At 53.8% G+C, this 20,142-nt stretch overlaps 1 protein-coding gene across 1 annotated transcript in view; it reads right to left on the bottom strand.

The window, feature by feature from the left end:
- KIF26A (kinesin family member 26A) overlaps positions 1 to 2,839 on the bottom strand; it is a 102,575-nt gene extending 99,736 nt beyond the window's left edge. Inside the window, exons 1-2 of the mRNA XM_056347032.1 lie at positions 2,522 to 2,839; positions 2,169 to 2,411 (exon numbers count right to left, since the gene is read on the bottom strand). Coding sequence (XP_056203007.1) covers positions 2,169 to 2,411; positions 2,522 to 2,575 — 297 coding nt within the window. The 5' untranslated portion in view covers positions 2,576 to 2,839. The remainder of the gene's footprint in view (positions 1 to 2,168; positions 2,412 to 2,521) is intronic.
- Between the last annotated feature and the right edge of the window lie 17,303 nt (positions 2,840 to 20,142).

Here is a 20,142-nt window from a genome sequence, read left to right on the forward strand (position 1 = left end):
CTTTTGTTGCATGGGCATGAAACTCTTACAGAGAGGAGCTGCTTTTCCAGATGTCTTGTTATATGATTAAACAAGAAAGAAGGGGGGGAAGCAGCAAGCTGCCTTTCTGGCACAAACGTAACATTACACAGTGCTCAACCTGCCAGCTTATTGCATCAGATTCCCACTGCAAGGCCAATTCACAGCAGCTGAGTAGCTGAACCCCTGCCTGTTATCTCCCGCTAACCTACTTCACGCTCAGAAGTCAGTAAGTAGGGCTGTTCATTGCATCTTCCTTCCTGAGGAGCTGCTCACTACACCAGGATTACTGGGGGTCTGACCCTGCAATTAGGCTAGAGTTCTCTTAAGCATTAGCAAATGTTTAAAAAAAAAATAATTAAAATCTAACACTACCACATGCTACTCAGTAAGTAAACTCCAGGTACCTGTTACTCTGCAATCAGGTCTGTTGAGGTTCTGACACTGTGATGACTACTATTTTATTACGTTCCTAGGCATGCTTTGAAACCCTGCAGAAAAGGGGGATTAATTTACCCATCATCGAGTGCTTATCAAGGATGTCCCCAGGGACTTGCAGGAAGGAGACCACACAAACAGGCCTTTGCTCACAGGTCTCCTCACCTGAACACCTGGCCAAGGCCCCCGACTCTCCTGCGCTGGCAGCTTGCTTTTCCCATGACAGTGATCCGCTCCCGGATCGGACACTATTCTTTGGGGCAGAGGCGCACCCCAGCAGTGGGAACAGGGGTTCATGTGCTCCTCGCTCCAGCAATCGCACGCGCCTCACCAGGGGAAACCAAACTTCTTCCCACCGTTTGCAGCAATCCAGAAACAAAAGGTCCTGCAGCCCCGAATTCAATGAGATAAGATACAGATACGTGACCTTTTACACCGCAGAAATCAGAGCCCACACCAAACCCAGCAAGTCAACAGAGAGACTCCTGTGGATTTCAAAGGCCTTTGGATCTGGCCTGAAAATGCAAACCTTGCCACACATTCGGACACTGCTCCACAATGCACTTCCAAACAAAACTATATTTAGATTCAATGGGAATTCTGTAGATCATACAGGAACTCTTTGAATGAAAATGAAGGTCAGTAGGGTTTGGCTTCCTCTTCAGACCCTCCCCCCCATTCTTGCAAACATCCCGATAAGCATTGTTTAGAAAACAATATGTTACTTCCAAATGTTATCAAAGACCCAACACACGTTTTGTGTGCCCTGAAACACAATCTCAGGGTCTTCTGTTATATTTTGTCCTGTCAGCTAATCCTCGGGATCTCTTCAGGTGTCTAGGCAAGCCTCTGCATCAAGACTGTATTTTTTTCCACCCATACCACCTTTCAAAAGTTTTGTTTCATGCGCTTTGACTAAAAGAAAAGGGACAAGAGGAATAAAGACATCTAAGATACAAGGAGACACACACGGGAAGGAAAAACTGTGCATACAACTACAGTACATGCAAATAAAGCTGCACACGTGTTAAAGAAAACCTCTGGCGTCCCCACGCTCTTCCTCCATTCACTCCCAGAGATGAAGGGCCACCGTGAAGTCCCAGCTGGAGGAAAATGGCACGGCCCCGGCTTGCCCGAGGGCCACCGTGGCCAGGAAGGCACCGGGGGGGCGCAGCCCAGCACCCGGGGGGGCGCAGCCTCCTCCGGCGCCGCAAACACGAGCGGGTGACTTTCAGCGGCGTTTCACGGGCTCCTCGGGAGGAGAAGCAGAGCCGCTGCCCCGGCAGATTCCCGCAGGAAGGGCGAGGGCAAAGCCCCGCAGCAGCCCCGCGCCCGCAGCCCCGGAGCGGGACGGCCGGGGGCGGCCCCGGGGGGCGGCGCGGGGGCTCGGCCGGCGCTGGGGGCGGCTGGGGCTCGGCCGGGGGCCGTCCAGCACGGAGCCGCGCCGCTCTCGCCCGCTCCTCCTGGAAACTCGCGATTATTTTGCGTTAAACGTTTCTGGCAGCCGGTGGCTGCAGCGGAGGGTGCGCGTCCAGCCGCGCAGTTTCGCTTTTTGATAAAGCCCGGGAGGGGAAACCCTTGAAGTTCGGCAGAACCCTCCGGGCTGGAAGCGCCGGTTCGCCGTCACGCCCCCGTCCCAGACCGCGGGGACGCGCCCCGGCCCCGCGCCCCCTCCCCGCCTGGCGGGCCCGGCGCGGTGCGGGCGCACTTACCGGCGGGGCGTTGGGCGGGCAGCCGCCGGCTAGCCGTGCCGCCTGCCTCCTCAGCTCGGCCAGCTGGGCCTGGCAGCTCCGGCACCAGCCCCCGGCCGCCGCCCGCTCCAGCGGCCGCGGCTCGGCCCCCGCGGCGGCCCCCGCTCCCTCGGGCGGCGGGCGGCTGGCGCAGCGCTCCTCCTGGGCGGCGGGCGGCGGCCTCCTCCGCGGGGAGAGCTCCCGCGCCGCGCTCCCCTCCGCCACCTGCGGAGAGAGCAGAGCTCAGCGGGCAACACCGCTCCCACCCCCGCGGGGGCAACTAGTTAAAAAAAAAAAAAAGGGGGGGTGGGGGGATGGAGTGCGGGACAACTTACCCCCGGCGCCCGGGGCTCCGCTCCCAGCCCCCTCCTGCCGGCGGCCGCGATCATGACAGCGGGGGACGCGCCCCTGCCCCGCGCCCCGCTCCGCTAGTGCGGCCGCAGCGGAGCCCGGCGGCGCTGCCGGCCCGCGGTGCCCATGGCGGGGCGGGGGTCGGGGGTGCCCGCAGTGATCTCGCCGGTCCCCGCCGCCCGGGCTGCCGCGCTAGGTGATGCTGCCTCCCATGCTGAGGAGGGAGTGAAGTTTGGGTTGGGAGAGGGAGGCGGAGTGAGCTCCCCACGGCGGCACGGGGAAGGACCCGGAGCACGGGAGCACGTCGGCAAAAAAAAGCTGGAAAAGTGCTCGGAGGGCAGGGGAGGAGGGACTGGGCGGGGGCGGGGGGGTGGGGTGAGCGGGGCGGGGGAGCCGCGGCCGGGGCGGGCTGGGGTTTGGGTTTAGGTTTGGGGTTGCGGGGGGGTGACAGATGCTATTTCGTAGTGACCCCGCAGGACAGTCCCAAAGCGGCGTGGCTACAGCGCGGAGGCTCCCGCGGCTGCCTCCTTCACACTCCCAAGATCCAAGAAAGGGCCGGGCCGGGGGTGCCGGGCGGGCTGCGCAGCGCGGGGGCGGGAAAGCCGCGCAGGCGGCAGCTGCTGCCGCTTGCGCGGAGCGGGCGCTCTGGGCGCGGAGCAGCTGCAAACGGGGCCCGGGGGCTCGGCAGGGACCCGCTACCGCCGCCCCGTCCCCGCGGCTGGCACTGTCCTGCGCGGGGCTGGGTACGATGCCCCCCTCCACCTCCGCGGGCAGATGCGCGGTGCCGCGGGGCACAGCCCCCCCTACCCCACCCCCGGGGCCGAATCCCCAGCCCCGGCGGGCGCAATGGGATGTTTCCTACATGTGAAAATTGACCTGACAGATGGAGAAATTAACGTTCACGGCTAATTGTCTACTTGGCTGCCGCTCCGGCTCGTATATTTAGCACTTTTCTTTTTAGTTGGTTGGGGGTCCAGCCCAATCGTGTCCCCCCCCGAGAGAGAGGAATATACGCCACTGCCCATCATCACCCCCCGGCTGCCCGGCCCCGTTGCCCCCGCAGCGGGCGGCAGTGGGCAGGGGCCGGGGCGGGACGTGCCCGAGCCCCGCGGGGAGCAGCCCGGCCGCCGCCGCCGTCCCTGTGACCAGAGCGCCACCTGCCGGCGCCGGTGCGGGGCTGCAGGCGGGACCCCCGGTCCCACCCGGGACGGAGACGGAGCCGGAGTCGGCACCCCGCGGGGGGAGAAGGGGTCCGCGCCGGGGGGCGGCGGCGGTGGGTTCCCCCCGGCGGTGCCGAACGCGGCTCCTTGACTCTTTCCCCGCCACCGCGCGGGTGGACGCTCGTGGCACTGAACCTGGGTGGGGTCTGCGGGGATGTGAGCAGCCGAGCACAAAGAGTTGGAAAAAAAACATTGGAGGGGGGGTGCACCCCCAAGAGGCGCCTTCCCCGGGCCGCTTAAACTTTCCTGGCTCTTCCGAGCACGTGTCTGGGGCGCCCCTCAAATGGGTGCGTGTCCCGGGCGAGCGCGGGGGCCACGGGCGCCCCCGCACCGCGGGCAGGGCCCCTGGGTGCGCGGCGGCCGCTGCCACCCGCCCGCTCGGGCCGCCCACCGGGGGCCCCAGAAAAGTTGGGGTGGGGATGTTGGGGAGCCGGGGGGCAGCGCGGGCTGGGGGCTGGGGGCGGCCTGGTGCCCCTCTCGGGGGCGGGCGGGGAAGCGGGGCTGGCACAGGGGCACGCACCCGGGCGCTGCGCCCCGGCTCCCCGCTCTCGCCTGCTCTGGGCTCTGCGGGTCTCCAGGAATTTGCTCCGAAATTTCCTGGTACTGAATAACGGCTGCGAAACCCCACCGTGCTCCAGCTCCCAGGCTGGACGGGGCGGGGGGCGGGGGGGTGCAGGGTCTGCTCCCCGCCCGGCGCTGGGGCTGCTGGGCTGAACCACCTCCTCTTCTTATCTTCTTATTAAGTAAAAAAAAACCCTCCTGGAAACACCGGGGCTCCGCACCCCGCTCCCCGTTTGAAGCCGGGGGCACACAAGGGGGGGGGAGGGGGGGGCGGAGGGCAGCGGGCCGGGCAGCGCGGTCCCCCCGCGCCCCTCCGCGCCGCTCCGCGGGGCCTCCAGGACTGTTCGTGGTGCTGAAACCGCCCGGCGCGGCGCCGCCGAGTTGGCCCCGCCAAGTTTGCCACCCCCTTCCCGTGGGACCCGGGCACCAACACACACCCCCCGACCACCTCCCCCGGCCCCCAAGACCCCGGGAGCGGGGCAAGGTCCCCTTACCTTGGCTTTCCTCCGCAGGAGGTGGCTGGTGAAGCCGAAGATGATCTCCGAGTCCAAGCACAAGGCTCCGATCTCCAGGAGGCTGGGGTTTTTCCTCGTGGCGTTGGAGGCATCGGGCGATTTTTGAAAAGCCATAGTTTGGGTTTGGAAATATCCGGCTCCCTAAGCGGAGGCGATGTATTTGTATACACACACACGCGCGCACAGGGAAAAAAAAAAAAAAATAAAGAGGATAAAATAGCAAACACCTCCCACCCGTTAAAAAAGAAAGGGGGGAAATAAAAAAAAAAAAAGGGGAAAAAAAGCCAGACGCGGGTGAGTTACTCCGTCATCTGGCAGGATGCGCGCTGCCGGGGTGAGGTAGCCAGCAGCCGGGCAGAGCCACCAGCTCCCTGCCTGTCTCTGCCGCTCTCCGCCGCTCTCCCCCCGCTGTACCCCCCCAGCGCACTTCGCCTGGCGAGCGGGTGCGGGTGCGGGCCCCGCTCAGCGCCCCGCCGGCGCCGCAGCCGGGGCCGCCGCTGCGCTGGGTGCGCGGGGCCGGCAGCGCCCAGCTCCCCCGCCGCCGGCCATCAGCTCGCCGAGCGAGGGGGCTCCCACCGCCCGCTGGCCAGGAGCCCGCACTGCGAGCCTCCTGCCTCCCCCCATCCACTGCTGGGTGGGTTTAGCGGCTGGGTTGGTGGGTTTTTTTCCCTCCTCCTTCTCCTCCTCCTCTGGGGTGAATGCAAGGAGGGAAAAGCTGCCAGTGAAGTGGGTTTAGGAGGGGAAAAAGACACACACACAAAAAAAAAAAAAAAGAAAGGGAAACAGAAAAAAAGGGAAGGGAGGAAAAAAGAAAGGGAAAGCCTGAAGGAGCAGAAGTGAAGCACTTTCCGGAAGGGGTCCGGCCTTTCACTCCCCTGAAAAGCTTCCCCCTCGGGTTTTTTCCCCCTGCTGAATTCTGTTCACCGTGGGTGAGGACGGCGGGGAGGGAGCGAGCTCCTCCCCATCGAGGGGCCGAGAACAGGTCCCCGACGGGCGCCCCGGGGAGGGGGCAGCCCTCCCTGCAGGCCGCCTCCGCGGCCGCCCCGCTCCGCGCCACACCGCCGCCCCCACGGACGCGTGTCCCCACGCGTGTCCTGGCCCGGGACACAGCTCTTGGATCGGGGGGCTCCGCCGAGGCGCGGCCCGTCCCGTCGGGGCGGGATGGATCGGGCTCCCCGGCAAAGCCGGGGGGGCTCTGGGCAGAGCACTATTCCCTTCCCGCGCACTGTCCCGCGGAACAACCAATTCACCCGCCCAGCAAAGCACGATCCCGCCCCGCAGCGCCCGCAGTGACGGTTCAGCAACCGGCCGCACCCCCCCCCCCCCCCCCCGGATAGCGGGCACCGCAGGGGCGGCCCCGCTCCCCCCGCCCGCACCGCGCCGGGCAGGGCTGGGCTGGGGTCCTGCCTGCAGCCTAGCCTCGGCCGGGGGGCGCATGTCGGGGGCGGGGGGAGAATGGGAGCGGGGAGGGGTGTGGGAAAAGAGGGATGAGGGAAGGGAAGGGAAGGGAAGGGAAGGGAAGGGAAGGGAAGGGAAGGGAAGGGAAGGGAAGGGAAGGGAAGGGAAGGGAAGGGAAGGGAAGGGAAGGGAAGGGAAGGGAAGGGAAGGGAAGGGAAGGGAAGGGTCTTGTCTCTATGGCTGCAAAAGGACACAACAGCTTATCTTTATTCTGATTTTACGAAGTCTTCTGTTCTGGGCTTCCAGCTAATGATGAGCCTCTGTGTTAGATGAGGGACATGCGTTAATGGGTGGCTCTATATGATGGAGGTGGAATACAGGTGTCAGAAGCAGGCACAGGAGGGTTGCTGTGAGGAAGGAGAGGAGGATGGGAAGGGTATGATGCTTAAAGCAAAAGTTCAAGGATTTGTTTGGCTCCTTATTGCATCCCTTCTTGATGTAGACATCTCAACTAGAGATGTGCCAATGGTCAGCTGGTCCCTGAACCCACCTGGGAAGGGAGTCTGCAGGGACCCAGCCCCTGTGCCACCTTGCACAGACTCATCCTCTCTCTCTCTCACACACACACTCACCCCTCAACACCCTACCTCGCTGTGCACCACTGTACATACAAAGTCTTCCACCACCCTCCCCTGCACAGGTGGGACATTTCCCTGCCCCAGAAGATTCCCATGCTTGGAAGATGCCACACTACCAAAGGGGTGGGAAGAAGAGTGTGAAAGGGTGGGCACAAGGAAAAGCAATTCAAGCAAAACGGTGGTATGGACATCAACTGTCCAGGTAAAGGGTGCCCCACACAGCCCCAAAGCCCAGGTGCTCAGCATGAGGTAGAACAGTGCCCATCACCAGAGTGCAAAACGTCAAATGTCATTTCCCATGCACTGAAGAAAGAGGCTTGGAAGCATTCAAGGGCAGAGACAGATATGGCCAGGCCAGGGAGTCTTGTTGCCCACTTTGGGGAAGGCCTGAGGCATCTGTCCCCATCCCCCACATCTTCAGCCCAATCCAAGTTTAAGCACTCACACCGTGCCGGTCTGGCCCCAAGGAAAGCTTAGCTTTTCCCTGTCCCCAGGCCACCTCCAGCCCACCAGATTTCCCTTCCCCACCACAGTTTGCCCCTCTTCCCCAGCTCTTGGCAAGGACCCTAGGAAGGGCTGGGTCTAAAATAGGCCCTGAATGTCAGGCAGCGAGGGTCCCTGTGCAACTCCAGCCTCACCCCTAATTCTGGAGAGTCTCGCTTCAATCACCCCTATTAAAGCAAATATCTCCCCACCCCACTGCCCTCAGGTGTCTTGCCGATAAACAAGATGAAGGGAAAGTTATTAGCTTTTATTCACGGTGTCTAAACTAAAGTAAAACATCAGCGGGGTGACTGTACATAATAATAGACTAGATAAAGTCCATTTTTCTTGGGCCCTCTGAAAGCGATCCCCAAGCATTAAAATGGGTCTCTTAATAAATATCTTATCTCCCTGCCACAGAGCCCTGGCTGCAGATAACCAGACAGCCATTACTGTACCTCTGAAATAACCCCATTTCCATCAGGGCCACTTCAAACAGGCTCCTCTTTAAAGACACCCCCCCTCCTCCCCGAGGAGAGGTGTGGGAAGGCTTGAACCTCCCTGGGTAGGGGGGAACTGGCAAGGGGGAGAGGATTTCATCCAAGTCTCCAGGCAGGTTAGGGGAGGACTGCATTGCAATGCATTCCCTTCCATTAGCAACCATGGAGCAAGGTGTTCTCTCCACGAGCCAAAAGCTTAAATCCACCCCCGCTGTGCCCTGCGTTGGGGTGAGCAGTGCTGGGCTCCCACAGCTCTGCTCTCCGGAGCCAGCTCTGCCAGCAGAGAGAAAGTTGGGCAGGGGAACAGGGACACAGCAAGTAGCTGCCATCTCCTTGAGGGAAAAGGCCTTCCCAGTGTGCACAACCCAGGCTTCAAGGTGGTGCTGTACAGGTTGCACTGGACTCCTTTATTAATACACCATACAGGTGATAGCGGATTTATTAAGTATATTGCTGTGATTTCACATTTAATTTACTAAGAATACAATGGTTTGGGCTAGAGGACCCAAGGGAAATCTAGGCAACAGTGAGCAAAAATCCATGAAATTCAATGTAGCACACTAATCATGGAGGCATTATAGTATTAATTGCTATAATGATATACTTCTAATCCTATCTTACACCGCACCACATAATTTCATTGGGTAAGAGAGGAAAGGAATTAAATTTAGTTCAATACAGGCAAGCGTGTAACTTAATAGAGTAGTTTGACTCCTGCACACTCATGGGTTTAGGGCTAATGTCATGCAATGTGGTCCGCAGTGGGGAAGAAGGACAGCACAAGACTTTCCGACGCCCTCACGGAAATCTGGAAGCAATATGGAAAAGTATTAGATTTCTGCTTTTCAAGAGGCAACCCGGCCATATAAAGGATAATTAGAATTCGTTGTAAAGATGATTTATCATGTCTATCATTGTGCTTGAAAAGGCTAGGTCACCCATGAATGCTGATGAAATTTCAAAGATCTACTCCCCAAGGACTTTCCGCATCTGCTGCCCTCTGAGATGGGGAAATAGCCCAGGGCAAGCTTCTCATTAATACCGCAGGAAAATATAAGCATTTTGTCGGACATAACATTTTTCTTCAGTATTATACCTGACACGATCAGACCTTTAAATAACGTGGTAATAGGGCACACTTCAAAGTTCATGTACTTGGTGTCGTGTCCCCCCTCCCTGTCCCCCATCCCCCCTCCCTGTCCCGTCCGTCCGTCCTCTGTCCCCCCCGCCCTGGTTTCAGCTAGGCAGCATCTCTCTCTAACAAGGCAGCGTTTCGACCCGAAGCACACTTTCTCCTGTAACAAATATTGGGTGAAGTGGGCGGAGGTGGTAAAAGTAGCTTTTGATCTTGTTTGTATAATAAACAAAAGGACATCAAAGCGAGGGAAGAGGGGGAGGGAGAGAAAGGAAAGCAGAGCAGGAATAGCCCTAGACACTGGAACACCAAATAGCTCATGAATAGCTAAATAAAACATAATTAGGAAAACACGATAAATTAGTGGTTCTTTAAAGAGATAGCTGGCGGAGCGGGCCGGGGGGGCGGGCACGGCCCCTTTCAAAGCCGGCCCCCAGGGCGACCTGGGCGGGAGACCCCCGCGGGCGAGGCTCGGCGGGACCCCGCGGACACCCCCCAGGGGCGGCTTCCCCGACCCTCGTCCCGCCCCGGGGGGCGGTGGGGCAGCGGCAGCAGGAAGCCCGGGGGGCGCGGGGGGCGGGGGTCCGGACCGGCTCCCTGCGGCGGGGGGCAGGGGAGCTGGTGTCCCCGCGGGGAGCTGCAGGTTTCGGGGCGTTCCCGGGCGCTCCCCACCCCGGGCTGCGGGGGGGCCCTGGGAGCCGCGGGGGCGCCTGTTTGTTTGGGCTTGGTTTGTTTGTTTGCTGTGTGGCCTCTCCTTTATTTTGATCAGGCCCGGTTGCCGGCGCTGGGTTTAATTGATTTGCGGGGCGGGCAGTTGGGACCATCAAGGGAAACTTCAGCCCTTGCAGACTGTGGAGAAAATAACGATCGTATCGGTGAAACCCGACGTGAAAAGCAAACACAGCCTCCCCCAGTCCCCCCCAACCCACCCCCCACCCCTCCCCCGAGTGTGTTCACATGCAGATGGGGATGTGGCCACCCTGCAGACCCAAGGGTGTCGGGGCAAGCTGCAGGGCTGGACCAGCCACCAGGGACACCCCCGGGGTCCGGGGGGGCACCCAGAAAAGCCCCCAGCCCTCTCCCAGTTGCCAGCTGCTGTCTGCAGGTTACCAGAGGGAAGAGGCTGGCTCCACGGTGGCTCTGTGGCCAGGATGCATCTGCACCAGAAGGGCTGGAAAGGACACATGGAGAAGAGTGGCCAGATTCACCCCCCGGGGCAGATTTCCTCTGTCCCCGAGGTGAGCCAGGCTGGCCAACTCCATCCTGCCTCCGGGCAGCTCTCCCTCCAGCTCTGCACTTGGGTGCCTTGTTCCTGCAACACCGTGGCTCTGCCCTCTGCTCACTTCACTGGTGCCTCCTTGCCACCTCTATGGTCATGGGGGATCCAACCCGGCCCACAGGACAGATTTTAACTCCCAGTACAGTAACAGGGCTCCCTGCCATGCCAAGACCATCCCCCACCTGCACTTGGGTCAATTCAGGCCACAGAGTGGGTCTCACTAGTCTGGAGCAAAGCAGAGGCTTAAGCAAGCCCCAGGTCATGACCTGCCTTGTAGGGGAGGGCTGGGTAAATCAACTTGATGCAAGGGTTCTCCTATCACTGCCCAGGCTTGGCAGCTCGGAGCTGATGTCAGGTCTGCTCTGGCTCGGTCCCTTGCCTCTTCGTGACCTGGCCTTCCAAGGGGAGAGCGAAAGCCCTCCTGTAAACAACTGGTGAAGGTCAGGGGAAGGAAAGCCTGACACCACCTAATGAAAGACAGTTGCAGACAATCTTTTGCTCAGTTGTCCGTGTCTGGGAGGCGTGGGGATCTCTGTGTTCAAGCTTTTTAATTTCCATTCTAATTTGCAAGTCATAAAGAGAGACAGTATGCAGTCCATGCTCTCCTGTTTAATTTCTTGTCACCCTAATCATGCCAGTTTAACCCTCACTCGCTTGCCTAGGTGCTTCTTGCGCTCAGCCCTAGCTGTCATCCCCTCTGTGAAACAGCCTATCCAGACACATTAGTGTCCTGCTTGCACTCTAGATCTGCAGTTATAATACTATTTCAGTGATGTCTGCCCGGATGCATTTGAGCAGGAACAGTCTGTGGGAAGAGCGGCAAAAAAAACCCCAAAACAAACCAAAACCAAAACAAACCTGCCTCCTTCTTAATGTTTGGCTGGGTGCTTTTTCAAGGGAATGCCAGGAGTGAGGGTTACTTTTCCCGAGCTCTTCCCGCTTGCTTAGAACCGTCTTTTCCCTCGGTGCGTGGACACGCAGCCAGGCCCCTCGGACGGCTGTGCAGAGCCGGGGGACGACACAGAGCCCGGTCACCTTCCCGTGCTGCCGGGACCCGGGACCCGGCGGTGCCGGGGCAGGCGGCGGGGCGAGTGGTTCAGCACCCTGGACAGCGGCCCCGCGCCCGGCGCCTCCCCCCGCCCAGCGGCCGCTGCCTCGGCCGGGGAAGGGGGCTCGGGGGGTGCAGGGCCAGCCTGCCTCAGCGGGCCCGTGGCACAGATGTTACAAAAAAAAAAAAAAACAACCAGCCTTCTGGCAGCAGCTGGGGGGCTGTGTTTTAGTCTCCTTGTGGCTTTAGCAGAGGGACCCCACGAGCTGCAAGGGAAGGGCGGTGACGGACGTTGTGCACTGCTGTGCTCTCTCCCGTGAAAGGTTTGTTACCGAGCCCACGCAAACAGCGTGAGGAGCAATAAAAATCTCCCGTGCCTTAACCAAGGCAGCAGTCCCGCGCTGCTCATCGCTGCCACGGTCCCAATCTTCACTCTGCTGCAAGGGCGCAAACTGAGATTAACCAAGTGTCCTCCTCTTCCTCCTCCTCATGTTAGCGGACTGACTCCAGTTGGCAGGGAAACCTCCTTGTAGGGCTGCGAGCACCCTGGGCAGCAAACGGGACCTAGGGGACACTGCGGGGGATTGGAGGGGTGCGGGGGGTGGGGCAAGGAAAGAGGGAACAAAACCTGGCTTCTAGCCTTCATCAGATAGCTACCCTGTCTCCCCAGTATGGTGCACATGGAGGGGTTCCAAGGGACACTCTGCTTTGTGACAAAGGACTCGTTTAAAAAGCAAACATCACCTTCTACACAACCATATCTTTACCAAAGGTAAAGTAGCATCACAACAAATAGGAAAATACCCAAGAAGTTGCAGCAGAAAGAATCAGCTTTGCTGGCCACACACAGCAGAAGCGTTGACAGCTTTCGTGACTTGAAAGCATGCCAAGCACAGCCCTGGAAATACAGCCTGCTCCCCTCCCTCGTCCCCCCTACAGAATGTAGATTGTAAGGACCAAAATCAGAAAACGTGCTCCAGAGAGCTCAGCGCGGCCTCTTCTTGTACCTCCCCTCAGCTCATCCAATGCCTTGTCTTACTGCAGAAGCCGCTGGTTTCTTTCCTTCACCACATTGGATCTTGAGTGCCCCAGCCAAAGCCGAGTGCCTTATTAATCCTTTCAGCAAGCAGGAAGACTCCATCTTCTCAATTCAATTTTTAGATACATTTGATTAGAAAGAGAAAACTTGTGTGCCTCAGCTGACATGGGGCAGCTTCATCCCTAAGAGGCAAAGAGCAGGGCAGGTGATTATTTTTCAGCAGCTGAGCGGCAGATTTCAATCGCAGCAACAGGTGGGAACTTTTTAATTGAAAAATACCGGTAACCCCGAACACCGCCCCCCGGAGCCCGAGCCCCAAACCTCCAGCAAACACAAAACGAGCATCTGCCAGCCCCCCGGGCCGCCGCGCCCGCAGAGCGCCCGAGCCGCGGCCGGCGCGGCCGCCTGTGCTGCCCCGCGCCGCCGGCAGGCGGCGCCGCCCGCCGGGAGCCTCCCCGAGCCCCGCAGGGCAGCGCGGAGGGAGCCCTGCGCACAGTGGCGCTCGGGGAAGGAGTCCCAGTGAAACACGTGTCGCAGCGCACAAATGAATCAGCGATCACCCAGGGTCCTTCCTTTCCTTTCCACCCCCCCCTCCCCGCTCTGAGTGAGTGTGCTTTATGAAAGAAGTTTTAAAATCAAGTGGCTAGACCTACTGGCCGTCAACTGGTCGCTGTCTTCTGAAAACCTTATTCAACTTCCATGCTGAAGTTTGGCTGTATATTGCTTATTTTCTGCTCTAGGACAGAAAGGATGAAGGCCTGAACCAGTGTCAGGCAATGACAGCCTGAGAAGGCAAAGGAGAATTAATGCAGTTTTCTGTGAAACAAGGTGGGAAGGGGGTGTGAGAGCATCAGTCTTGCACATGGAAAACATTGCTGGAGCGCCTATGACACAGAGTGATGACAGGTTCTTGCATAATATGGCACTTTAAAACTACAAATGGTTTACTAAACTGGAAAAGCACTCCCTTTGTACCCACTCAGATTCAACATTCTCAAGCTACAAATAGTTTACTGGTACACAAGGCTCCTGTGGGCTTACCCGTGTTCTTGCATTCATATCTCTGGGCCACCCTGAGCCAGCAGGCAACAGACATGGAGGAACTGAAGAGCAGGACCCACTCCAGCTACCGGCAAAGGAAGCAGCTGTCAGACCAGCAGGCAGCCAGACACAGGCAAAAGGACCATGAGCTCCAGTGCCTCTATTCCCACTGCCAGAGCTTTAGAAAGCCAGGCTGGAAGCTACAGACCCTGCTGTGGAAAACGGGAAGACCTCTTTGACTCTCTCACACAGGCACATCTGCCCCCCAACAGCAGGGACACTAAACCAGAATCTCTCCTCCAGTACTTCTCCTTCTAATTGCAGAAGACACCTGGCCCATGCCCTTATTTATATATCAGATTTTGGCTGCGTTGTCTGCATAGCTGAAAAGCCTTCAGCCAGCTCTGCTGAACACATCAAGCCAAAACAGTCCATCGCATACCAGATGCAAATTGATCGTTCAAACAAAGGAAAAGTTTGTTTCCAGTGAGGGAGGAAAGAATTCAGAAACATCTTCTTCAGAAGACTAAAGCAGTCACTGGGAGAGGCAACCTCCCTGGTTCACTGATTCTGCTAACGAAACCTTAGGAGGGACTTACCTGGAAAAACCACCAGCAGCTTTAAGCAACAAAGGTTACCTTCTCCTCTGATGGTCCTTCTGGCAGGTGGGACTAGACGAAGAGGTCAGAGTGAAACAGGGCTTTGGAAAGGCAGTCAGGAAGAGGATACATGAACATGAAAGGAGACAAGAGGGAAAAGAGAGGGAAACAGAAAGGGTGAGGGAAGGCTAAGAAAAGGCCAAAAAAAAAAAGTAGCATTCCCACAGAGAGGCAGATGCCCCACTGGAAGAGAGATAAAGAGTCAAACTTCATTGAAAAAGACCACAAAGTAAATGAATACCCAAGGCACTCTCTTTTCTGCCCTTTTCCTAACCCATTGATCGTAATCCTTCTCCTTCCCCTATCAGGGTACCTATCCCCTTCTTGCCTTCATTTCAACTCACCTCTTTCATCAAACCCACCAGGAAGCGTGATCTTAGTACAGCAGAATAAACGCATTGGCTGGCTGCCTTCCTAGGGCTGCACCTCACCACACTGATCCTGCAGCAAGATGCCCCATCCACTCACCACCAATCCTGCATTTCTCTACTGCATGAACAGCAAGAGCTCCCAGCTCCTCTGGAAACATGACTGCTCTTATGGCCCCACATTAACCCCACCATTATTTTCACCTCCTTAATAGATCTTGCTCAGTTTCCAGTACAGAGTCAGGAACAACGCCAGTTTCCACAAGACTGCACATACCCACCCCAGACTCACAACCACTCAGAAGTCAAATTCACAGCTACAGGGATGGTGAAAGCAGCAGAAAAATCTTCAGCTATGGTGCTTGAACTTACCTTTGCAATGATGATAGCCTCTGTTTTGTCAACACCAATGACCCAAAAGTCATGATTGAAAGGACCCAAACGAAAGAGCTAAGCCACCAGGCTTACAGCCTAAGCCACTGGGACTTCAATAGCTCTCTACAGCTCAGACACGTTGGGTGACATGGCACATGCTGCCACTAAATGGCATTGGGAGAATGGCACAGCAGCAGATGGTTTGCCATTACAATTATGTCAGCTCATAGCATTACCTTAACTGCCTCAGTTACATTAATGCTGGTATAGCTAAATGTGGCAAAACAGTTACAGGCACAGAGGTCCCAGAGGTGTCTCCTCATGTCTCCGAATGATCCGTCCCAGGACAGAGCAGCTGCTACCAGCAGTAAAGGATATTTCCTGTGCTTCCTTCCTAGCTTTCCTATGCTTGGCCGTGCTGAAAAGTCCGCTCTTAAAGGAGGATGAGCAACAACTTTTTCATTATTACCATTATATTCAGAAAATTTCTAGAGACATTATATAAGAAGTTAACTGCAATCTTAATCTATGCTCTTGGAATTCATGGTACATGGAAAGCTGTTGATAGTTGCTCTCAGTAGGAAGCCACCTGAAGCCAGGTTAGTTATCTCTCTTTCTCTCAAAAACGACAGTTTTACGCAAACACATTTTGCATTTGTTTTTATTGATCAATAAATAACAAGTAGTAACAAATTCACAGCTTCATGGAACCATTTCCACAGGCTGAAATTTCTGTGGTAGAAACACTGTTCACTGATCACCACGGTATCACTAAATTGCACCTGAAGTCACAGCTGTATGGGTTCAGACTGGCACCAGCCCAGGTGTGATGAGTGACAGCAAGTGAACACTGGCAATGCCCACATTCCTGGATGCTGACAGGCTGAAAGGTGCAGTATCTTACATGTTGACTTTCTAGACCACTTACAATTAAGTCTAAATATGGATTCTGGAGCCAAGTTTAGGCTTTGGGGCTATAAAGGCATGACTCTGCAAGACGCTGGCCTCTTCTGGGATATTAGATGTTTAACACACAGTCTGCACAAACATAGAAACCCAGTGCTTATTTTTAAGGTAGTATGGTCACTCTGTTTTTTCTTTAAACCCTTATTACAAAATGGAATGCATAAGAAGAGCCAGGAAAAATATGTTTTTATTTACTAGGGAAAGAAAAATAGGAGAGGAAGACACGAACAACATTATTATATGTGATGAATCCCCTGTTTATTTTAGAGAGTCTGGAAATTGCCTTATTTTTTCAATTGGACCACATGCCTTTGTAAAAGATGTGTTCCACTCCAAACCGTAAATATTCCAGGGACATCCTATTAGCAGTGTTATGCAAGAGAGGGAACTAGCTTATCCCAATGGAAGGCATTCACACCGCCTCCTGACATGCATTTATTCAAGCCTGTCTTCTACACTCCCTCTACAGCAAAGGGGATTCTGTCCAGAAGCCTCACTACAGTCCTCTGTCCTCCCCTTGGAGATGTCTGGGAAGATAAGCTCCTCACACATGCCATCTAAAATTAGTGTCATGTGAATATCCTCTTCTGGCCTTATAAACTTGTGAGTCTATGAAAACAATAAACCACTATTCTTTAATTTGACATGAGCACAAAACTGCCTTTTACAATTTTACATCTGAATCTGGTTAAAGAGAGCCTGGGATGCCACCACTTTGACCTTTAGTATTTGGCAATGTGCTGCTGAGGTATGAAGCCAACGGTGGTCCCCAAAGAAACCTGCACAACTAAGTGCCGAGCCCACATCCAGCTGTGTGACCACGGCAGGGCAAGTGTGACCCGATGAGGCAAGTCTACATACAGGCTGCAGTGACAGGGGAACATTCAAGCCGGAATAAAAACCCTGTCAGACTTTCTCCTTCTAATTCTAAATCACCTTTTAGATCCCATCCAGCCATGGGGGAGATTAAGGTGTCCAGGAACATGATCCACAGAAGTCAGCATACTCCACAGGGAACTGCTTATTCCAAGAGGAAAAACTCGGGATTAAGCTCAAGACGCTGCAATGAGACAGGTTACAGTGCAGAGACACTGCTTTGTACTCCAGATCCTCCCCTGCCTGGAGCCATGTACTTAGGAATTCTGCCCACTAGGAACAGAGGCATCAAGGGAACCTCCTTTCAGATCTCTTGCTGCCAGAATTCAAACTGCCCTTCTAAACAGCCCACCAAAAGTAATTTTTCCATGTGCCAGCTGAGCTTCACAAGCCTTCTGACCTGGTAATAAGATAAGCAAAACACAGCTTGGGCCAGACAGCATTTGGGATTGGGAATCACTGGGTTTATCTGAACTGACAAATGCACAGATAATGCAGTTTTAGTATCTTCTGTTTGTTTACTCTGTTCCATCAGCGTACACAAATAACTGGTGTTTTCCTGGGTTTAAGCCCATGCGAAAGAGAAAAGATTTGGCTTTCTGTTTGGATGTCATAATATTAATAGAGAACATCTTTAGAGGCTTATTACAATGCAATATTGCCAATTCCAAGCATTAAGAAAATTAAGGGGGGGTGGGGGAAGAGGACATCATGAATCACTCATCCCCACCCTACAACCAAAATCACGAGAGTAAAAATGGCTGTGATTTCATTTGTTTACCAGTTTCTGAGCATTTGTCTGTTTTCAGATTACTATTTCAAAGCCTTCTGCCACAATGAGAGCTAGGAACTGTCTGTCATAAATGAAGATTCTCAGTTATCCTTACATCACATGAATCCTGAAGCTGGAGCCTTTGGGGGAAAAAAATATCTAGCAAAACAAGTTAACAAGGAACAAAACCAGCTAACAAGGTACTCGGGATGAAAAACACCAGAGCAATTAACGAACCACCAGCACCAAATAGGTTCATAAGGTTGGCTATGCTGCAAGACCCAGAAAAGATGACATTTGTTAGAACAGATTAAAACTGCCTAAAATGAAGAAAGGGCCAATATACTACACTTTGGGTATTAATCCAGCTCAACTATGCACAATGTTCCTGGGAAAAAAAGAACCACACAAAATCCCATACCCAAAAAATAGTTGGGGCTTTTGGTTTGAGGTCAGTTCTCCCAATCCTGACTTCTTACGGAGTCAGGAAAGAAAGCTACCAGCAAAAACAGCTCTATGTAAGACTCATTAAATGTGGTAACTAAACATTATTATAAATTTATTTCATCTTGACACCAAAAACAGCTCTACAGCTGTTTTATGATACTGTGAAGGTTAAACTACTACAGAACAAGTACTCCTGCATGTGGCTACTATAAAAGTGTCACTGAATTATTTCTAATTTTAGTGCCCATTGTTCTAAAAATTGCTTCCCACTGCACTCCAGGAAGCAAGAAAAAAGGTGATTCACATAAATATAGCAGCTAAGGAACAACACAGATATAACCGATGGAGCAGAGCAGCTATGTACAGCGAGATGGTTTGTACTGGACTAAGGCTGCAGGGAGACTCACAAGGGGATTCAAGTCCATAGTCCATAACATATAAGTCTCAGGGCTGATTTAGTAATGCTGCCCCACTTTCTAGAAAATTAAGAGAAACAGGTCCTTTTAGGGTGGAATGAGCCTCACTCACTTCAGCCATCCAATTTAAGATGACGAGGTGAATCACACCTGAGAATGGCCGTTCGTCTGCACTAACCATAAAGGTAGTTCAGGCAACGAGATATTTTGTTTATTTTTTTTCAGATGAATCATATCCAAGTATACAATAAAAGGTAAATTGGCAGAATGCTACTCCAGCTTCAAATGCTGCTACACCCCCACCCCTTGCAACCCAAATTTGTCACAAAAAAGGTGGGAAAGAAACAAGCTCAAACAGTAGATATTTACAAACTTGCTGGACATTCTTGTAGAAATTCATGTTTTCAACAGGCATTTCCTTTACTGGTATTCTCAGATACCAGTAAAAACCATTACCTGAGAGCTGGGCCTGTCTAAGAACATCAAAAAGATGACGTGAAGCCATGTAAGCTAAAGGGAGATGCAAATCACTGGTCTCTATCAGACAAAAGCTAGTTAGTGAGATGATTACCAGCACTCATCAGCTATCAGTACAAATTGCTGGATACTATGAACACCTTTAAAACAAAAGTGATGCAAATTATAAAATCACAGGTTATCAGAGAAATTTTTGCCAAAGAAGGGAATAGAAACAAATCAGCTCGCAAAAAAACCTACTGTTATCAGCACAGACTTTGTCACCCCATTTATCTCGTGGGGATGCCATTACTGCTGATACGGACAATTAACTGTATTTGGGAAATATGTTTTTCAGAAATTATCTCCATCCTCAGTCCAGAGCACAACATTACTTGCACGGAGAAAGAATTTCAAGACCTGCACTTGAATTGGGGTAAACTGGTATAGCTACGCAGAAATTGAAGACCATACACCAATTTACACAGGCTGAAAAGCATGGCCATTAATTCATGCCTATAGGATTGGAAAGTGCCAGCAGTGGCTGACCCTCTTCTCCCCCCTAGATCAATAAAGCAAATGGTCACCTCAGGCCTAAGAATTTCTGATGCTCGATGGGGTGGATGTCTGGTCTCTCAGCATGGAAATTATTGTGTGAACAACATTGAGAGCACCATCCCAGAAGCTAAGCATAAACACTCTGTGAATGTTGACTACTGATGTCTAGAAATATTTCTTTTCTTTGTATTAGCTTTTCATAAAATGGCTTTTTATGTTATTTCTGTTATTACTGTTATTTCTAAGGACTTCTACAGATGCAACTACCTATTGTTCAAGTATCTTAAGTATGCCTAGGATGGCCTGATTACAGCACTACTCAACAGCTGAGAAGCACCAATATCTAGACTGCTCCTACACAGAGGGGCACTATTCAGTAGATGACAAAGAAAGAGCAACCTGAAACACACCTTTCTTAATTCAAATGTGAATTTGATTTGAATGCATACTTTACTAGGTGTTGCCACCCCAATCCCTGACCAATCAGCACCGCATCCAATGTATTCATGTGCATACTGAAACTATGAGATGCTGCCAAAGCATTCAGCAGCCTACAGAAAAGGGCGGGGAGAGAAGAATATGCTTCTGCTTCCTGTTCTTCGGCAGAGCAGATGATGAGAAATGCCTCCTTAGTCAAGGGATTAGTCCAGAACCATAAAGTTTAATCCACCTATGCTTCCAGTCTGGCCATACCACCTTTGCCATTAATTTTTTAAAGGGAGTAAAAAAATAAAAAAATTTAAAAAGTAATTAAATGTTATTATCCAAAGGCCAAGATTCCAGTGATAAGAAACTGAACTATTGTCTGAGATGTTAATAGTAAGAGCTAAAGCCATGCTCTGCAACTGCGGGGCA

This window comes from Falco biarmicus, chromosome 7, assembly GCF_023638135.1.
Source record: "Falco biarmicus isolate bFalBia1 chromosome 7, bFalBia1.pri, whole genome shotgun sequence".
Classification (NCBI taxonomy): Eukaryota; Metazoa; Chordata; class Aves; order Falconiformes; family Falconidae; genus Falco; species Falco biarmicus.